The sequence below is a fragment of the Mesocricetus auratus genome, unplaced genomic scaffold (assembly GCF_017639785.1).
Source record: "Mesocricetus auratus isolate SY011 unplaced genomic scaffold, BCM_Maur_2.0 Super-Scaffold_100007, whole genome shotgun sequence".
NCBI lineage: Eukaryota > Metazoa > Chordata > Mammalia > Rodentia > Cricetidae > Mesocricetus > Mesocricetus auratus.
This window is the reverse complement of record NW_024429191.1, coordinates 26,096,469-26,114,082: the sequence shown is the minus strand read 5'-3', so window position 1 is coordinate 26,114,082 and position 17,614 is coordinate 26,096,469. Positions and strand designations below refer to the sequence as shown.

The following is a 17,614-nucleotide window of genomic DNA, read 5'->3' as shown; positions in this document are numbered from 1 at the left end:
GCCCTCTGTTTCTACAAATGCCTTTATTTTACTTAGTGATTCTCAGCACCTCAGACCTAATGCCCCCTTTCTATGAGAAATGTTTTTAAAAGATCCTTCTGTTGTCCTGGGGATAGGGAAGTCATGAGTAAGGGACTGCAGAGATGGCTCAGCAGTAAAGAGCAATGACTGCTCTTTCAAAAAATTCAAGTTCTGTTCCCACACACATACTGGGTTATTCACAAGCAGCTGCCTGAAACTCTAGTTCCAAGGGTTCCAGTGCTTTCTTTTGGTTTCTGAGGGCACCAATGCTCATGTGGCATGCACACGCATAGACACACACACACACACACACACACACACATAAATAAAAGATATTTAAAAAAATCTTATGTAGTACAATTTATGTAAACAAATATTTAAGAGAATCAATAAATATGCTAATTGTAATAATAAAAACATAAAACAGAATAATTTATATTCCTAAATGAAAATATGGGGCCATGAGTGTGGGAAGGCATGATAAAATATGCCAATGCTCATAAACAGAACCCATTGAATTTGGCAACTCATGTGCAATAGATACCGGATTGTCTTAGTGATGACTCAGCTCGAGTATTTCCATGGGTGATATGATTTTCCAAAATGGTGAACAATTTTAAAACAAGGGTAAGATCCCTCAGTGCACAAGTAGTGTACTCCTGGTAATCCTTTTTATAGGGTAGAGATACAATCTAGCCTTTAGGTCTTCTGTTATATCATAAAACTCCAATGTGCTATCCACTGTGCAACAAACAGAGGCCTTTTGTATATCATAATTATATGCAGGGTTTTCACCATGTGGATGTCTATTAGGACATTCAGAAGCTGGAAAGTCTGTGAGATACTGCAGACATTTTATATTCTTGGCACTTACCTATTAAACACCTATGGTACCCCTCAAAGTTGGTACTATCTGCATATCCCACTATGTGGTCTCCATGACCTCTGTGGAAATGTACTACTATCATCTAAGCCTCTGTGCTAGCCTTTTTCCTTTATGGGATAACTGGGGAGTAAGATCTACAGTAACATAAATAACATGTCACTTCTGCACCTTCTTCCAGTGCCTTAAACACAGTTTCTCCATGCGTTAGTTCTATATGAAGCCTCAGGTCAACAGGCTCTTAACTATCTGGAGGACCCAACCCACCACCTATTTCCAGCTCCATAAATACCAGATTTCAGTGTACGCAGAGAATTTGTGACTTCCCAACAGTACATCACCTTCTAGCCAGTAACTCCATCTTTTCCGACATTTACTTTGTTCCCAAATTGATCACTAAGTCTCACATGTGTTCATCTTGACTTCTGGCAGTTGTTTGTCTTATGAGCTGTTCTTCAAGTCCTTAATATTTCATCCTAATTGAAATATGGGATATGCCTTAGTTAGGGTTTCTATTGCTTAGTTAGGGTTTCCATGACCACTACAGCTCCTAAGGAACGTGTTTATTTGGGCCTGGCTTACAGTTTCAAAGGTGTAGTCCACTATCATCATGGTGAGAAGCATGGCAGTGTGCAGGCAGACACGGTGCTGGAGAAAGCTGAGATATCTACATCTTGATCTGTAGGAAGCAGAAGGAGACACTCAGCCACACTCATAGCTTGAGCATATGAGACCTCAAAGCCCACCCCCACAGTGACACACTTCCTCCAACAAGGTCATACCTCCTAATAGTGCCACTCCCTATGAGCCAAGTGTTCAAACACATAAGTCTATGGGGGACATTCCTATTAAAGTGTCAATGTGGAACAGAGACACAGGTCAAGGTTTCTACAAGAGGCAGAAAGGAGCCATATGTTACTGTAGAGGGAGCATTGAGATGAATTCCCTGGGAATTAGATATGCCCATTCCCTGCCATAGGATTTGATTCTCCATTCTAAATAAAAAGACATTGGTGAAATGTTCTCTTGAGAGAATTCCAGCCCTGGTAGCTTCTGATTTGATAAATCTTGGCAAATCCATGAATCAGCTGAGCAAATATAGAAACCAATAGATTTATATGAAAAGTACATGGCTTCTTGGAATTAACTGGGGTTGGAATTTACCTCACAAAATGACAGACGTGCATACTGTTGCTGTTTGTATCTGTCCAGCCCCATAATTCTAACTCATAATGAGTGCCAACTGGAGGAAGGCAGCTGTCTCTACAAATGACCCCAGTGGGTTGAGGGAGCTGGCATGTTGACCTAGTCTAAATCCAGGATCCCCTAGACTCATCCCCTTCTTATGTCTTTGCTTGGTCTTGTTGTTTCTTGCCCAGAGATCACTTCAGGAACCTGAAGAAACATTGGTCATTGCCTTGTACGACTACCAAACCAATGACCCCCAGGAGCTTGCTCTGCAGTGTGATGAAGAGTACTACCTGCTGGATAGCTCCGAGATCCACTGGTGGAGGGTTCAGGACAAGAACGGGTAAGACAAGTGCATGGCTGCTGTGAGAACGAAGCAAATATGGGAAGGAATGTCCCACGTCCTTCAGCTGCCCTGAGGCTGAGTTAGGAAAGCAGCGGTGAGCTCAGTGGAAGAGAGAGAGGAGTGAGCTAGTCATTCCTCTTCTCAGAAGTAGCAGAGGGGCCTCCACTTGCCATCCTTACTCCCTGTGCCTCATGGGAAGTAAGTGGAAAGAAAAGGTGTGTAAAGATGGCGGAGTGGCGGTTATGTTAGAAAGTCTCAGGTGGCTCCAGAGAGTTCATTATGACAGCATTAAATGACGCATGGAGACAACAGGTTCGACAAATACTAATGGCCAACTCTGCGGCTTTGAATGAAAAACATCCCTGGAGCCCTTCTCTAAGCCGAAACAATTACTGTACCAATATTCTTATATATTAATGTCAAGTGTTAATATTTTGAAATTATTATTAATTTTAAAACAAGAAAAATATTCCAGTACTAAAACATCACAACCCCAAGTCAATATTTCACTTAAAAAATACATCTAGAGTCTGGGTGCTAAGTTCAGTGATAGTGTGTGTATCTACCGTGCATGATGCCCTTGGTTCAGTCCTCTGCAATGAAGTAAGAAAAATTTAGAAAGTAAATTCACTATAGAAAGAAATAAACATGAAAATCCATTAAGTCCATAATCACTACTTAATCTTCCTTTTGCTAATACTTGCTTGGGTGCCTAGACACAAGAAGTGGTCATAACAAGCACATTTTGTGTATTTTGTTCAAATGATTCGTTCTCTTCTTTGTCTTTATCTTTGTATCATATTTATTATATTTTATATTTTGTTATATTTTATATTTTGTGGTGGATATGTTGCTCTCAACTAAACATATCTTTGGTACTTTCATCAGCTATTCTATCCCACCATTTTTAAATGCTTTATCACAAATGCCAAATAGTGTAAGACTTGCAGTTCTTAAATGACTGTAATGAATTAAATCTATTAAATCAGTATGTAAAACTCAGTTCTCTGCAAGTCTAAACACTTGTTTTCCTTTCTACAGGCATGAAGGATATGCACCAAGTAGCTACCTGGTGGAAAAATCTCCAAATAACCTTGAAACCTATGAGTAAGATACCTTTTTATTAAAATTTTTAATTTTACATAAAAATGTGGAACACTTCACAAATTTATGTGTTATCCATGCACAGGGGCCATGCTAATCTTCTCTGTATCATTCTAATTTTTATATGTGTGCTGCTGAAGCTAGCACATTTTTATTTTTTATTTTTTTGTTTTTTGTTTTGTTTTGTTTTTACGAGACAGGGTTTCTCTGTATTGTTTTGGAGGCTGTCGGTCCAGCCCGGCCTCAAACTCACAGAGATCCGCCTGCCTCTGCCTCCCAAGTGCTGGGATTAAAGGCGTGCACCACCACCGCCTGGCTGATTTTTATTTTTTTAATCATTTACTTATTTGTGTATTTGTTTGTTTATTGAGTCAGGGTCTTATTGTGTAGCACTGGTTGATCTGAAATTCACTATGGAGACCAGGCTAGTCTAAAGCTTAGAGATTTGTCTGCCTTTGCTTCCTAAGTACTTAGGTTAAAGGCATGCATCAGCAGCACACCCTGCTTCAATTAGTTTTTTAGAACTATGGTACTAAAGTTTTCTCCCTACGTCAAGCTATTGATTGGCTATAAAAGTTCCCAACAGTTCTTTCTGGGGGGGTGGGTGGTCTGTTTTATTTTCTTCTATTCTCTGATGACTAAAACACTAAGAGTCTAACCCAAATAGGAGAAAAAGGAGTGTGGTCAGTATACTACATTGCCCTTTTATTAAGAAATGGTTATTGGGGCCTTGAAAATATTCTGTAAAAGAGACTTCTTTTACTGGGAATCCCAGTATTGGTCTCTTGAGAAAAAAATCCCTATGAATATTAGATAAAATATCAATTGACTTAAAACATAATTAAACACAATATTTCCAATATCAGGACAATATTCAAACCTACATGTAGTAAGTATCTGCTTAGGCTGTGCTAAGTGTTTATCAATAAACTACCATTTAAAAGAAAAGTTTATGCATTCAGTTTTCATGGGAATGTTAAATGCTTGTTTGATAAAATTCAATATAGTGTATGAAGTACCCACCATGCATATGCACTCCCTAGCTTGGAGGCTAGAATGTCTACAGCTACCTCTTAGATCTTGTTTCTTCGTGGCATCCCCACTAAAAAGAACTGTGACTTCTGAAGTCAATGGAGCATGAAGACTCCAGGGTTGAGGCAAGGAAAGAATGAGATGAATTTGGGATGTCTTGTTGCACTAGAAAGAAAAGAAGTAATATTTTTCGAAAAATAGTTTTAGTAATTTCATCATGTCAAACAGGCACATAAGGGAGTTTTTTAAAGCTCCCATTGACCAGACTGGGACAGTTTAATGTCAAAATAAATAAGGATAGTTATGGAGTGTAACTGATTGAATAAAGTAATAATCCATAATAGGTACATTGATTATAAGTAACTAAATAAATAAAACAAAGTTCTTTCTTAGGAGAATGCCAACTAATAGATGTAGAAAGATGACAAAGCTTGAAAACCACCATTTGTAGCACTAAGTGTTAGTTCTGGCAAAATCAATGAATGACACAACTGAGGAGTGACTGTAATAAATATAATAAAGGTTTTTTATTTATAGGTTCAAAGTAATCCCTTCATAAATCAGTTGTAACTATACATACATGTGCACATGCACACATACACATGCCAACACACAAAAATAAACATAATAATTAAATATACCCATCCATATGCCTAAATTATCTAGAGAGAATAGTAAATATATAAACTTTCAGCCACAGGTTTGTCTAGGAAAAGGGTCAATAGGAGTTCCTTTATATTGTTTTATAACTTTTCTGTAAGTTTGTAAAGTTTATTATTGTTGTATGTATGTAAGAATGTGCTTGCATGTGCTGTGAAGGATGTGTGGAGGTCAGAAAACAACTTTCTGGAGTTGGTTCTCTAAGTTCCAGTGGTTGAACTGTCTTAGCAACTACTTTTACTGAGTCATCCTGCCTGCCCTGAAATGCAGAGTATGGAGTTCAATCCCAATGGGTACATCTACAAAACACTCCCCTACGTAAGGTTCAGGGAACATTGTAGGAGAAGGGGTGGAAAGATTGTAAGAGCCAGAGGATTTGGGAGTCTGCATTGAGGTTGTATCTCCTAATCATGTCAGAAGCTACACCCATAAAGTCCTACCAACACACCTGCAAAACTATGATCTGGACAAGGATGACATGAACGTGCCATGCTGGATGGAGAGAAGACTACAAGACTCAACCCTACACAAAGAACTGCAGGCACCTGAGGGAAGAACACACCAGTTGGTTGTCCCGTGCCAAACTGTCAACTCTGAAAACATACATACAGGTAGAATTATACAGAACGAACAGGTTATAGTTAGGACTCAGTGCAATAACAATTAGTGGGGGGGGGGAAGGCTTCGAATTTGAAGGAGGTCAGGGAAGGGTATGTGGAAGGGTTTGGATGAAGGAAAGGGAAGGGAGAAGTGTTAATAAAAAAAGGAAGAAGGAAGATATCTGGGAATAAGCCAGTGTGTAGTGTTCCCCTATTGTTTCTGCTTCAAGCTCCTCACTTGAGGGCCTACCTTGGCTTCCCATGATGATGGCCTGTAACCTGAAGATGAAATAATCCCCAAAATAAATAATTAAATAAATAAATTAGCACTCACTAAATATAAACACCATAGAAGAAGTATATAAGATAACCCGAGGGCTGGACAAATGGCTCAGAGGTTAAGAGCACTGGCTGCTCTTCCAGAGGTCCTGAGTTCAATTCCCAGAAACCACATGGTGGCTCACAACCATCTGTAATGGGATCCAGTGCCTTCTAGCATGCAGGGATATGAGCAGACAGAACACTGTATACATAATAAACAAATAAATCTTTTTAAAAAATAACCTGAACTTCCACTAGCCCATCAGGATTCTCGCTAGTTCAGTGTGACCAATGTAATGGGTTTTGCGATTTGAGTAGATGCTGGTAACCAAGTGCTATCGTTTTCTTGAGTGTCTTTCAACACTTTGATCAAGTATGTGTGAATAGCTCTTCCCTGGGCTGAGAGATGATTCATCCTTTCCAATAATGTTTGTGCTGAGATCAAACAGATGAGCAATACTTAGCTGAAACAATTGTTTTATAGTCAATGCCTTTGGAGGAAAAAATTAGTTATTACAAATGACTCCTTGGCTGAATAGCTGTATTTGTTTTGGCATGTAACCAAAATCCTTTTTTCTATGCTTCAAGAAGCAAATTCAAAGCTTCAACAAAATGAAAAGCAGTAGAAACTTGATGGAACTCTGGGGGCAAGTAAAAATGTTTATCTCTGACCTAAAGGAGTTTTACGTCATTTTCTTAATAAGAACCATATTGTCTATGAACCAGTTTGTACCATGCACTGTCAGCTTGCATTTCTTGGGTTATGGAACCCAGCTAGAAAGTAATGTAACATAAGAAAACATTCTGACATGTAATATATAGCTAGACATAGAAAAGCTACCCAGACTTTTTATTCTTTAACTTAATTTTTACTACTTTCAGGTGAGTCTTGCATAACAATTCAAAAACATGTCATGTGGTAAGAGAATCATGACTTGGTAGCTTAACTGGATTCAGGGCTCCTGCTTTGATTTACAGGCTGGACTTTGGACAAGTTGCTATAGCCTGCTATTCCTGGGGCTGTGTTCCATGACTTACAGTGTATCCTGAAATTGCAGCAAGTTCTGAACTCAGTGTATACTATGTGTTTCCCTCTCTATACAACCTATGGTAGGGTATAGCACAAGTAATAAAAGCCCAGAGACAGATATTGGGGTTCAAACTGAAGATCAGAAAAGCAAAGTAGCCAAACCACTTGAAAGTTCTTACCTCAGCCAAGGCTAAGACCAAAGATGGGCAATCCTGTCCTCAGCATGACTGCAGACTGCATGCTCTCCACCAAAAACCTTAGACTGCATTAGACTGTTCCTGTCTTCTGCCTTATTATTCCTCTCTAGTACTGAGATTAAAGACTTGTCAACCCATGTTCTGGGATCAAAGGTGTGAGCTCTGTTTCTCTTTTAGACTGATTTACTCTCATGTAGCCCAGTGTGGCCTTGAACTCACAGAGATCCATCTGCTTCTGTCTTCCAAGTGCTGGGATTAAAGGTGTGTGCCACCACTGCCTGGCCTCTATGGCTGTGGCTAGCCTTGCACTCTGATCTTCAGGCAAGCTTTATTAGATCATAAACAAAATATCACCACAGTAGGGTTTACTTTCAATTAGATACATTGAGAAATTAATACTAATGGATAGTAATGAAATAGAACTTTTAACAATATACTATAGTAAAATTGTCATCATAACTACTCCTGCATACTGTAAGTCATTTGAATGCAGACACCACAAAACTGTGGCAGTCTATTTGGTAACCCACACAGCTAGACAGTGTATGTAAGCAGATATGTTGTCTCTTGGATCATCTATGATCACCAAGAGATTTCACCATGCTACTCATAACTTATGGTAGTTAATTTCTAGAATTGTCCATTTAGCATTTTCTGGGACCATAGGTTGACTGTGGGCAACTGAAATCACAAAACAACACAACTGTAGAAGAACAGCTACTTGCCCCATTTGAGCTCTGATCCCACCTCTGGTAAAGGATGAGTTAGACAGGACAGAAGCAGGCAAAACACTACACTGCAAATATTCCTCTTCACTACCTGTGCTCTGAACTCAAGTAGACCTCACTCTATGACAGTGACACTATTGTCTGCCGAACCCCGAGTTGTTTTATAATTTAGATGCAAGATGTAGCAATTTTTATGTGTTGCTTGGGGCTTGGATGGGATGAAGCATGCCTGCCGGCCATCAGTTTATCTCTGGGAGCCTGTGGAGCTGTACAATCTGCTCTGTCATACTGTGTTTTAAAAGCTCAAGGGAATCACCCGGGTCTTCTATGCTTGAATGCCCTCAAGTAGCCAAACAAGTTTCTTAGATACTATTCCTTATCCACCTAGAGCCTCTCCTGTGTTTATTAGTTTCCAAAACAAATTGTCAACTGATAATCGTTCTACTTTTGTTGCAGGCTTTCCGGTCCAGAAATGAGACCCTGTAGGCTTCCTTTACCAGGAAGTAATTTATTATATTGTCCTTCAGGCTCCTAGGGAATTATTATCCAAGTGCTAGAAAGCTCTGACTGTTATAGGGCTGAGGCTTTTTATTCATTTTGGACTTCTTTGTATCTTATATGTGGTTATGTATATTTTATTGGATACTTAAAACTACCATTAATGGCTAGAATGAGAAGAGTTGGGCAAGGAAGGGGGCTGAAGAAAAGACATGGTCAGTTTTCACACTACACAGGAATATTAACCAACTTGCATGTCTGCATATCCACCTGGGCTACTTACTGTCCTGTACGTACCCAAATGCATGGACATTGAATAGCCACATGGCCACTTCCTATCCTTCTTCTGTTTAACCCAGGGGGGGGTCCCTTCTCCCCCATCACATTTTATCTTATCAAAGTGATTAGGATGGTCAGGATATGTCTCAGCATTGTGATAACATTCAAAAACTTCATTCTTAAAAGTTATTCCTGGTTTTTGCCATTTATTAATTACATTCATCAATTACAAAAACTTTGTGAAGTCTGGAGGTCCAGTCTTGAGAGAAAATATGGCAACTGTTTTCAAAGGATATTTGCTAACCTTGCAAATTAGTATTAACATTTTTTATGGCTGCCTAACACTTTCTTACTTACAGCCACCCACTGACACATGACATAGGGGAGATGAATGTTTCCCACAACACTATCATGGAAATTTTCCAACTTTCACACAAGTAGAGAGCATAATACAAAGCCCTGAAACTCCACGTTAACAATCACCACTATTATGCCAATCCTTGTTTCATTTTTTTTTTCTTCTTCTGGAAACGATCACAGCTTTCCTTTTGAGTTTGAAATTGCTGGCAGAAACAGAAACCAAACACGTAATTTTCAAGCATTGTCTTTTATAAATAATCAAACTGTAACACATGACTTGTTTTTGACTTCCAGGTGGTACAATAAAAACATCAGCCGAGACAAAGCTGAAAAACTTCTCTTGGACACGGTGAGTCTCCTTCATCTCTCTACTGACTACAAAGTTTCCAAGCATGCGGTTATGCTGATGTAGTAGATTCCTATGTTGGCTTAACAATGGCTTTCCTGTCTGAGGACACATATTCTGAGGACTGTCAGGGTTAGAAGGCACAGGGGAGGAAACCTGGGGAGGCTGCAGGCCACTGCTAACAGTTGCCACTGCAGTGACTTGACCCTGAGTGGATTCCTGGCTGCTCTGCTTTGCCTTGTGGTTGCTTCCCTAGGGATCAGATTCTGCCCGAGGGGGCTGTCGTTTACAGGAATCTGACAGTTTTCACCTGCAGTTTCTGGTCTAAAGCCTGGCATCTGCCAGAGGGACCTCACCCTGGGATCTTAGAGTTAAGGGAAAGACCAATGAGAAGAAAGAATGCGATGGGATAGGTACCCCTGTTCTACCATCAGCCAAGTGGGTGACTGTAGGGATTTCTCCTCTGCCTCCTGGGCCCCCATTTCTTAGTAAGGACAAATTGAGCATCGAGTATATCAGGATGCCAATGATCTGTTACCCCCATGGATACTGCCCCTGTGTGCCTGGCCCTGTGCACACAGTGACTGCCATTGCATCTGGAGACCCCATTGGGACCAACACTCAATGAAGAGTTAGAGGCAAGTGGAAGAGAAACCAAGACCAAATGAATTGGAAGTTTACCCAGTGGGAGAGGAACTGAACCGAGTCCTTCTTGGATGTTTGTTTTTCCTTGGTTCTCAGCAATTGACCGTTTCCCAACAGACCTCATATCAGAATTGCTGATGGTTAAAATGCAGATTCTCTGGTGGGGAGGCTGTGGGATGGCTTAGTGGCTAAAGGGCCCTGCCATCAGGACCAACAGCCTGAGTTCAGGGCCGAGGACCTGCATGGTGAAGGAAAAGACCTAACTGCCATGGTTGTCCTCTGACTTCCACGAGCATGCCATGGTCCATACATCCCACCCCACAAACAGCAAATAAATGTAACAAAAACACAGTTTCTAAGATTCCATGGTAGATCTGCAGAAGCAGGACTTCCAAATGTGATTCTCAGGAACCTTTTTTGGAGAGGTGCTGGGTGGGGGTTGGAGACCGGGTTTCTCTGTGTAACAGCTCCGGCTGTCCTGCAACTCACTTTGGAGAGAAGGCTGGCTTCAAACTCAGAGATCCACCTGCCTCTGCCTCCTGAACACTGGGATAAAAGGTGTGCACCACCATACCTGGCTCCTATATTTCCTTGAACTGGGCTTAGGATGCATATGTAGCCAGCTCATCTCATTCCTCAGCCTGTATTGCTAGTAAACAGTAAAACTCAACTTGTAAGAACTAGCTACAAAGAGCACACAACGAAGTCCCTGCGCTGTGCTGTTTAAGGAGGGTGTTTTCATTACAATCTGTTCCATCCATAGTAAAGTCAGTGGAGAGCTTTAAAAAGCCCACATCAATGGCAAACTAAAGCAATTCTTGTTACTGAGTCATTTTTTAGGTATTTAGACATATTTTGCTTCTCGAGCTGTTGAGACATTCTTTCTTGCTAATATTTTAAGTTCACTTACCAAATACTCTCTTCCTTCTTAGTTAAGTGTGAAGGCAAACTTCAGAAGGCCACTACATGCTTTAGTCTGGGTTCTTGACATTTAAAATGGGAAAGGATGCTCTTTCCTTTTTTATATGCTTGCTATCTGACTCAGTGGTGCTGGTCCACCAGTGTACTCGGAGTCTTCTTGTCTAACAAGTATGACTCTCAAGAGGTGCATTGGATTCGTTTCCCTTGTTATTAACTAGAGCTTCGAGGTTATAGAGTATGCATATGAATTGTATATGTACATGTGCGTGTATTTCTCCATTTTACCTTGTCCCTACTATGCTTAGATACTTAGATTATTGTATCAATGAGTTCACCAAATGCTTACTCTGTTTTTAAGTTAACATCCATATCTAGGAACCTAACTGGTCATGAGTATCCTTGGAGAAGCTTTACAAACACAAAGTCAGGCCTAAAGATATGACTCAATGGTTAAGCATGTTTATTATTCTTGCAGAGGACCCAGGTTCAATTCCCCACACCCATATGGCAGGTCACAGGGGATCCAGTTCCCACTTCTGGCCTCTGTAGGCTCCTGTATATAAACTCGTGCAAGAGCATGCACATAAACATAAAAAAATTAAAACACCAGCACCCCCCAAAAAAACTCCTGAACTCCAGGCCTACCCAATCAGAACCTCTCCTGGGGCATTCAAGTGATTATGTGACTTATATTAGTTTAGGAACATGGGAAAGAACCTCCTGTGTGTTTTGTCAGAGCTCCAGCTGACAGACATGAGAGGTAATTTATTTTCTCTTGATCGAAAATTAAGGTGCAATGTCATCTCTCCGGTAGTTCTGCCTGCATCCTGCCTTCAATCTCAGCATTTCCTCTCAGCTTTAGCCCATCTAGAGAGAGGGTCAGTTCCTTGTGAGCAGATATTCTATAACTATCTTCATGCATGTGGCAGCGTCTCACACTTTGGGTAACCCACATTTTAGACAGGAGCCTGAGATGGCATCCAAGATGCTATGTTGACTTAACAGGTTTGTTTTGGAGGAAGAGTCCCCACAGAATGAAAGGTACATGTCAGAGACATTCTTAAACCACACTTCAGCATGACAAGTCCACAAAGCTTCAGCTTGTCTTTGACAATAGCATACCTTTGTTTTGAGATTACCTTCTACAAAGTCACCTTCAAATCATAGGAGCAGAAGAACATACATGCCAAAGACAAACAATGTAATTCATGCTTCAAACAGATGCTATACTACAGCGTGTGATAATAATGGAACTAATATCCCTAATAGTCCATGTCCTGGGACTGTATTCCAGGAACTGTTTTGTGCTTATTACTCAAGTCTCCCAATAGTCTTGGAAAGTTCATTTTTCAGATGAGAAAACAGGCATGTATACTTTTAATAAGAAACATCTGGAATTAACAATATCACAAGCTGTTGTAACTAGAAGGTCCTTCAAAGATCACCTGGTCCATCTCCTTTGTATTAAAGGCTGATAAACTGAGGCCACATTCAGAAAGTGAATGAGTGGCATGGCCTCACCACAGCAGGGATGTATCTTCAAATAGCTAGATAGTATAAGGAAGGAGTTACTGTTTTCTCCCATCCCACCAGGGTCATACACATACTTCACCTCTTGACATAATGTTTTCCATTGCTGCGGCTGTACTTTTCTAAGGGGAGCAATAAAAAGCAAACTGAGATCTTGACTGTGTTGAGAGGAAGTAAAGTCCCATCTGGCAACACTATACAAGTCAGTGCCCCCTGCAACCCTCTCCGGTGGTTGTGCGGCTGTGGCTACCTCTCAGCTCCCTGCAGGAAGTGTGTGGTAAGGCATGTGCTTTCCTCCAAACTCTTAGCTGCTTCAGCTCAAATGAGAGTCCATGTGGCTTTCACCAAATGCCACCCACAGTAAATGCAATGAAGAAAGAAGGCGTTTGGGGGAAGCAGAGCTCTCCATGCTCTGCAGACCTGACGGTGACCCTCCCTTCTCCCTCGCCTTGTGTCTATAGAAAACTTACTCTCCATAACAGCCGAGGACTGCTATAATCACAGCTTGTTTACAGTAAAACAGTCACTTCTTTGAAAGAGTACCACCAACACAAACAATCAGATATTATTAGTTAGATAAGAGGTGTTTACACTCTCCAGATAGTTGGTGAGCTTCTGCTCCTTTGGTCTGTGTTTCTTCCTTTAGGATAAATGACATAACCAGATAAAATCTTCCTCTGCTTGAAGTCTGTTTCTTCCTGTCTCAAGTTTAACTCATCACATTCCAAGCAGCCACAAACCAAAACTGCATTATTAGGCAAAAGGTCAAAACTGAAGACAATTTATCCCACCTACCATGTGTGGATAATACCATAAACAACCTGTTGAGAAAAACAATCCAGCAGCCAGAGGTGACTATCAGCTGATGAATGGAAAACAAGTATAGTCTGTCCCTACAATGAAATGTCACTCGGCCACAAGTAGGAGTGAAGTCTTTATACCTGTCACCACCTAGATGGTCCTTGGAAACAATATTATAAATGATAGGACCCACTCACAGAAAACCACATATGATTCCATTTACCAAAAAATAAATAAATAAAGTCTGCAATAGGCAAATCTATAGTCAGAAAGCTTACTAGAATGCATATCATCTGTTCTCTGTCTGTCTGTCTGTCTGTCTGTCTGTCTCTCTCTCTCTCTCTCTCTCTCTGTGTGTGTGTGTGTGTGTGTGTGTGTGTGTGTGTTCATGCAGAAACTCTCCTTTGACACTGAAGGATGGAGGGGCTTCTGTTATCTACTTCCCCTGTGTATATAAACCATATGGCTTCCATATAAGGTTCCCCTACATGTGGCCCTCAAGATGTCTAATTTAAGTAAGTCATAATTACCAAGCTCTGCATTATGTTTACGACCAGTAGGAGAAGAGCTGGGGTTGCAGTTCTGAAAACAGCTCAGGTTTTACAGTTCCCATCAGGAATGTAGGAACTGGCATACGCATTGCTTCTGCTGATTCCATCAGAGCAGGCAAATTGTCATATACTCCCCTCTCCCAACCTCTCTCCCAGCACTCTTCTCCTCCTGCCCATTAGTGAAATCAATATTGTAGGAGGGGCTTGAGAAATAAAACCCCACCCAGGAACTCAACAAGCTTTCAGGATAAGGTTTGTGTCCCTGAACAGGTGTAGAAGATGCTGGAGCATCATGGAGCAAGAAAAGGTCATGGAATTTGCTCAGGTGCCAAAGCTCAAACTCCAGCCCCACTGCTCTCTAGCTGTAGACCCAGGAAGAAGCCACTTACTACCTCTGGCACTCACTTCACTGTCCTTGTCAAAGGGGATAATGGTGTCCAGACTCAGGCATTGTGGGGAGTTGGGAAATGTCTGATGAGGCCAGTGCCTGGTGAACAGTAAGGGGGAGAGCCCATGTCTGCCTATGTGTGTAGGACTTCACATGAACAACTGCCAAATGTGTTAAGTGAAATGGTGGCTGTTACAAAGGAAAGCCTGCTCTATGCCACTCAGTGCTTCCTCCTTCCACAAGCAAGACGCTGGGGGCGGGTGCAGGAGCCTGGTTTTTGAGATTTAAACTTTCACGCTTTCTCCCCAATCCAGGGTAAAGAAGGAGCATTCCTGGTCCGAGATTCCCGGATACCCGGCACATACACAGTCTCTCTGTTCACCAAGGCCATCATAAGGTATGTTCATTCACTTGACTCAGAGGAGCAGGGACAGCTGTTTTTATGTGACAGCTTTGGCACAGCAAAAGACGTAGCGTCTCACTAGTAGTGATGTGGCTTCTGCCAGGGCCCCTGTCAAAATAAAGTCCAGAGTTCAAGGCAGAACTGAAGAGATTTAATAAAAGACAGAGCTGAGTGGACACTGGATCCTCTTCTTGGCCATAGCCAGGCCTGATGGCTGAGCTCTGAAGACCTATATGTGGTGAGCAAGTCATTAACATATAGAGTGCAAAAAAGTACTATTATCGAGAGGAGGAAATAGACAAATGCCAATTCTTGATCTGCTAGTGAAACTACCTACCATATTGAGAGCCCTGTGTGCCAGATGCATGGGCGTGGTGTGTGTGTGTGTGTGCGTGTGTGCATGTGTGTGTGGTGTGTGTGTGTGTGTGTGTGTGTGTGTGTGTGTGTGTGTGTGTGTGGCTAGATTCCGATTTAAAAGAAAGCACTCAATGTTTGCCTTTCTGAGTCTGGATTATTTTGCTTACATAATAATTTACAATTCCATCTATTTACTTGTGAATATCCTAATTTCTTCTTTTTTACAGCTAAATAAAATTCCAGTGTACATATGGGTCACATTTTCATTATCCATTCCTCTATTGAGGGGCATATATGCTGACTCTGTATCTTGACTGTTGCAAATAGTGCAGCCATAAATATGTGTGCTCAAAAGTCCCTATGCTATTCTGGCTCAGTGTCCTGCTGCTACACCCCCAAGAGTGGAAGAGCTGGAGCACATGGTAGTTCTATCTTAAGTTTTTGAGAAACCTCCCTACTAACTTTCATGGCAGCTGCACTAGTTTGCATTCCCATCAGGAGGGTTCTCCTAAACACACACACACACACACACACACACACACACACACACACACACACCACCACCACCACCACCACCACCACCACCACCACCACCACCAGCAGCATTTATCATCAATTTGCTTGATGACAGCCATTCAGTTTGGAGTAGGATGGAGGACCCTAGAGTGGTTTCCATTTGTACTCATAACATATACAGTGCTTTTCCCACATTTTGTGACTATGGATGAGTATTACCAACACCAACTCATCTCAGCACTGTTGCCTCTTATATCCAGATGCAGTCTTTAAGTGTTTCTTAGTACAACATCAGCACCAGTTCCAGCCTGCCAAGACTGGTACATAACTAAACTACTGTGCACCTGTCCTCCTGGTGGGAATTTCCATACCAAGACAGTGGGACTCTGATGCCAATTGATGTCTTTATGCGTCATTATTGCTTCTTGGTAATGACTGTGTGTTCATTTGTTTCAAGTGAGAACCCCTCTATAAAACATTATCATATCAAAGAAACAAATGACAACCCCAAGCGATACTATGTGGCTGAGAAGTATGTGTTTGACTCCATCCCTCTCCTCATCAAGTATCATCAGTACAATGGAGGAGGTAAGTTCTAGGGGACAAAGCCAGAAGGGGACCCTCACAAGGAAACTAGGGAAGAAATGACATAGTTCTCACCTGATTCTTCATGCTGCACAAGCTGGCCATAACTAGTAACTCAAGATGCAAATAAAAACAAAAACAGAAGTAAACAAAGTTCCAAATCCATATGATTCCCCTAGCCTACCACCGGTGGTCTGCTCTGCACATCACGGAGGTCACATCATCTACCATGCCGTTAGGAATCCTCTCAAGGGCTGTGTGAAAACCGTGGTGGAACTTTAGAATTTGAAAGTAGCTGTTTCACATATCATTCTTTTCCTGGTTATTTAACCTAGACAGTTGCTATAGCAAAGCCCTAACCACAGTCTTTGACTTTTCTGTCAACCTAGGTTTGGTCACTCGACTCCGGTATCCAGTATGCTCCTGGAGGCAGAAAGCCCCGGTAACAGCAGGGCTAAGATATGGTAAGCAGCAAATGTTGGCAATTTGAGCTAAAACGCCCATACCTAAATGTCTAGGACAAATTCTAAGGGGATGTGCCATTAGACTAACTGTTCTCCAGTCTTGAGATGACTTGGAGAGATGGTAGGATAATGATCATATGCGGTTGTGTAAGAAATGTGTGTGTTCATATACATCTTTGAAGACCGAATCAATTTCCTCTGGTTTTAAAGAAAGGCTCATTTTGACACATTTATTGAGCACCTACTTTATACAGAGCTCTCTACTAAATGCCACAGTGCCAAGGGTTTGTTTCCCAACATTTTCCAATAGCATTTAGTAGAGAGCTCTGTATAAAGTAGGTGCTCAATAAATGTGTCAGTGTGCATCAAAATCCTTCCAAACCCTTATCAAAAATGCTGGTTCCAGGACACTCCCTGCTGCTTACCAAAGCACTCCCTTAGGCTCTGCATGATAAACAAGCTGACTGGCAGTTCTGACCCAGCTGGCAGGGAAATACTTAGAGAAATACAGCTGTGGACTCTTCCTGTCCAACCAGCAGCATATTCGAGTGCTGTCTACTCCTGGGTCTGTATCTCAGGTTAATAGGCACCTGGCTGTTTCTAGGCCAGGCATCAGGAAAGCATAACGTGTCGTTATCCTCCTCCTGAAAGAAAGCTACTCTAATGTGGCTGAATCCTAAAGGGTCCTGCTGGGTGGGACCACAGAGATTATTTAGCCAGCCCACTTACTTTATCAGTAGGAAAATCGAGGCCTGCATCCTTTCACTTGATTATTAAACACTTATCATGAGCCTACCCTGGGCCTGGAGACATGGCTGGGAAGTTAATAGTGCTTACTGTTCTTCCAGAGGAGCCGAGTGC

The 17,614-nt window shown here is 41.5% G+C and overlaps 1 protein-coding gene, 1 long non-coding RNA gene and 1 other non-coding gene across 3 annotated transcripts in view; 1 reads left to right on the top strand and 2 right to left on the bottom strand.

Moving 5' to 3' along the window:
- LOC121141302 overlaps positions 1 to 1,526 on the bottom strand; it is a 3,299-nt gene extending 1,773 nt beyond the window's left edge. Inside the window, exons 1-2 of the long non-coding RNA XR_005878178.1 lie at positions 1,487 to 1,526; positions 1,246 to 1,380 (exon numbers count right to left, since the gene is read on the bottom strand). This is a non-coding gene — a long non-coding RNA (uncharacterized LOC121141302). The remainder of the gene's footprint in view (positions 1 to 1,245; positions 1,381 to 1,486) is intronic.
- Itk (IL2 inducible T cell kinase) overlaps positions 1 to 17,614 on the top strand; it is a 61,791-nt gene that overhangs the window by 28,486 nt on the left and 15,691 nt on the right. Inside the window, exons 6-11 of the mRNA XM_005071895.4 lie at positions 2,284 to 2,435; positions 3,480 to 3,545; positions 9,541 to 9,595; positions 14,743 to 14,825; positions 16,162 to 16,292; positions 16,679 to 16,753. Coding sequence (XP_005071952.1) covers positions 2,284 to 2,435; positions 3,480 to 3,545; positions 9,541 to 9,595; positions 14,743 to 14,825; positions 16,162 to 16,292; positions 16,679 to 16,753 — 562 coding nt within the window. The remainder of the gene's footprint in view (positions 1 to 2,283; positions 2,436 to 3,479; positions 3,546 to 9,540; positions 9,596 to 14,742; positions 14,826 to 16,161; positions 16,293 to 16,678; positions 16,754 to 17,614) is intronic.
- On the bottom strand, positions 3,583 to 3,689 carry LOC121141719. The gene has a single exon (XR_005878673.1). It is a non-coding gene; the product is annotated as a U6 spliceosomal RNA (small nuclear RNA).